This window comes from Myotis brandtii, unplaced genomic scaffold (assembly GCF_000412655.1).
Source record: "Myotis brandtii unplaced genomic scaffold, ASM41265v1 scaffold64, whole genome shotgun sequence".
Taxonomy (NCBI): domain Eukaryota; kingdom Metazoa; phylum Chordata; class Mammalia; order Chiroptera; family Vespertilionidae; genus Myotis; species Myotis brandtii.
This window is the reverse complement of record NW_005370460.1, coordinates 1182545-1184622: the sequence shown is the minus strand read 5'-3', so window position 1 is coordinate 1184622 and position 2078 is coordinate 1182545. Positions and strand designations below refer to the sequence as shown.

General features: G+C 44.9%; 1 protein-coding gene across 2 annotated transcripts in view; it reads right to left on the bottom strand.

Moving 5' to 3' along the window:
- Positions 1 to 6: 6 nt before the first annotated feature.
- DDR2 (discoidin domain receptor tyrosine kinase 2) overlaps positions 7 to 2078 on the bottom strand; it is a 73896-nt gene continuing 71824 nt past the window's right edge. For both annotated transcript variants that reach the window (XM_005880483.2, XM_005880484.1), the window contains one exon: positions 7 to 145. In XM_005880483.2, coding sequence (XP_005880545.1) covers positions 11 to 145 — 135 coding nt within the window. In that variant the 3' untranslated portion in view covers positions 7 to 10. The remainder of the gene's footprint in view (positions 146 to 2078) is intronic.

Genomic DNA, 2078 nt, shown 5'->3' with positions numbered 1-2078 from the left:
CCGGAGGCGGTCACTCGTCGCCCTGCTGGAGCAGCAGCAGGTGAATCTCCTGGAACGAGGGCCGGTGCTTCGTGTCCCTCCGCCAGCAGCTCAGCATCAGCTTGTACACGGAGTCGGGGCAGATGGCGGGCTGCGGGAGGTAGGTCTTTGGAAACAAAAAGAGAGAACATTCAGGAAAGAGGGGAGGGGGAGCTCCTGCATCGTCATTGACTCGCTCTCCTCCACCGTCTTGGAGGTGGTCACTGCGTCCCTTCGTCTCCCGTCCCTTCGGCAGGACTTTCTGCTCTGGGGTCCCTACCACCAGCCCAAAGGTCAGGCGGCACCAAATGACATCTCAGACTGGAGACCAAGTGGTTAGAACCCGGGGTCCACTTAGACCACGAGCCTCCAAGGAAAATTCTTCACCGTTTGTTAAGACAAATTGAAAACAAAAATGTTAAGCACATTTATTCTCAGTATTGAAATGATTGCTCTATAGCAGTGATGGCGAACCTATGACACGCGTGTCAGAGGTGATATGCGAACTCATTTTTTTGGTTGATTTTTCTTTGTTAAATGGCATTTAAATATATAAAATAAATATCAAAAATATAAGTCTTTGTTTTACTATGGTTGGAAATATCAAAAAATTTCTATATGTGACACGGCACCAGAGCTAAGTTAGGGTTTTTCAAAATGCTGACACGCCGAGCTCAGAAGGTTCGCCATCACTGCTCTATAGGCTTCTACGAACTTTCAATTGCATGCAAAGGATTTAAGGTTTGCCTAAGCGACAGGCCCTGCGTATAAAATTCCTGCTAGAATTCATGTCGCTGAAGTTCTCCTGAATGAGATCCACTCTGTTCGGGAAGGAGTGATGGTAACGGTGCCATTGGAAAGGCACAGAGACCACACGCAGGCTGGGCGACCCTTGGCAGGGACAGTGGGAGAGACGGCCGCACGCGCGCCAACCCAGACTTTCACAGTTCACACACCGAAATTCTGCCCATACGACAGAAAGCAGTAAAATATGAATTGTAAATTCATATCATCTATAATAATAAAAGTGTAATATGCTAATAGACCAGGCATCCTTCCAGACGACCCTCGGACGAAGCCGGGGCTGCGAGGGAAGCCCGGGTCCTGGGTGCCAGAGGGAAGGAAGGCCTACTCTTTTATGAATTTTGTGCATCGGGCCTCTAGTATTTACATAATAAAATGTAGTAATATAAAATAATAAAATAGAAATTTAATAAATTACATTTAGTAAGTTAATGTGTTAAATAATTTTTTCTTTTTAGTTTATTGATTTTTAGAGAGAGAGGAAGGGAGAGGGAGAGAGAGAAACATCTACTGGCTGCCTCCTGCATGCCCCCTACTAGAGATTGAACCTGAAACCTGGGCATGTGCCCTGACCTGGAATCGAACTTGCGACCCTTCAGTGCACAGGACAACACCCAAGCAACTGAGCCACACTGGCCAGAGCAAATTTAATAAATTTTGATTGAAAATTTAAAGTTGTTCTTAGAGGCAAGGAGCTTACTCAGAACAGGGTGGTGATACGTGGCTTTGGCCTGGGCTTTCGTCAAATATTTGACTTCACTACTCAACCATTGGGCATTTGGTCAGAATATATTGGTTCACTACCAGTAGGAAATGGTGGACTTTTTACACTGAATATTTTAAAATGAGTAAAAAACTACCATTTGACCCAGTGATCCCACTTCTAGGAATATATCCTAAAAAAACAAACACCAATCAGAAAGGTCATATGCACCCCTATGTTCATAGCAGCACAATTTACAATATCTAAGATCTGGAAACAGCCCAGGTGCCCATCAGTAGGTGAGTGGATAAAGAAGCTGTGGTACACTTATACCAGGGAATACTATGCAGCTGTAAAAAAGAAGGATCTCTTACCCTTTGGGACAGCATGGAGGGGCCTGGTAGAGTTTCATGTTAAGTGAAATAAGTCAGGGAAAGACAAGTATCACATGATCTCACTCATGTGTGGATTCTAAGTAACAAAATAAACTGTTGAACCGAGTGGATCCAGAGACATGGAAGCAGGGAACAGAGCACAGAATCCCAGAGGGAAG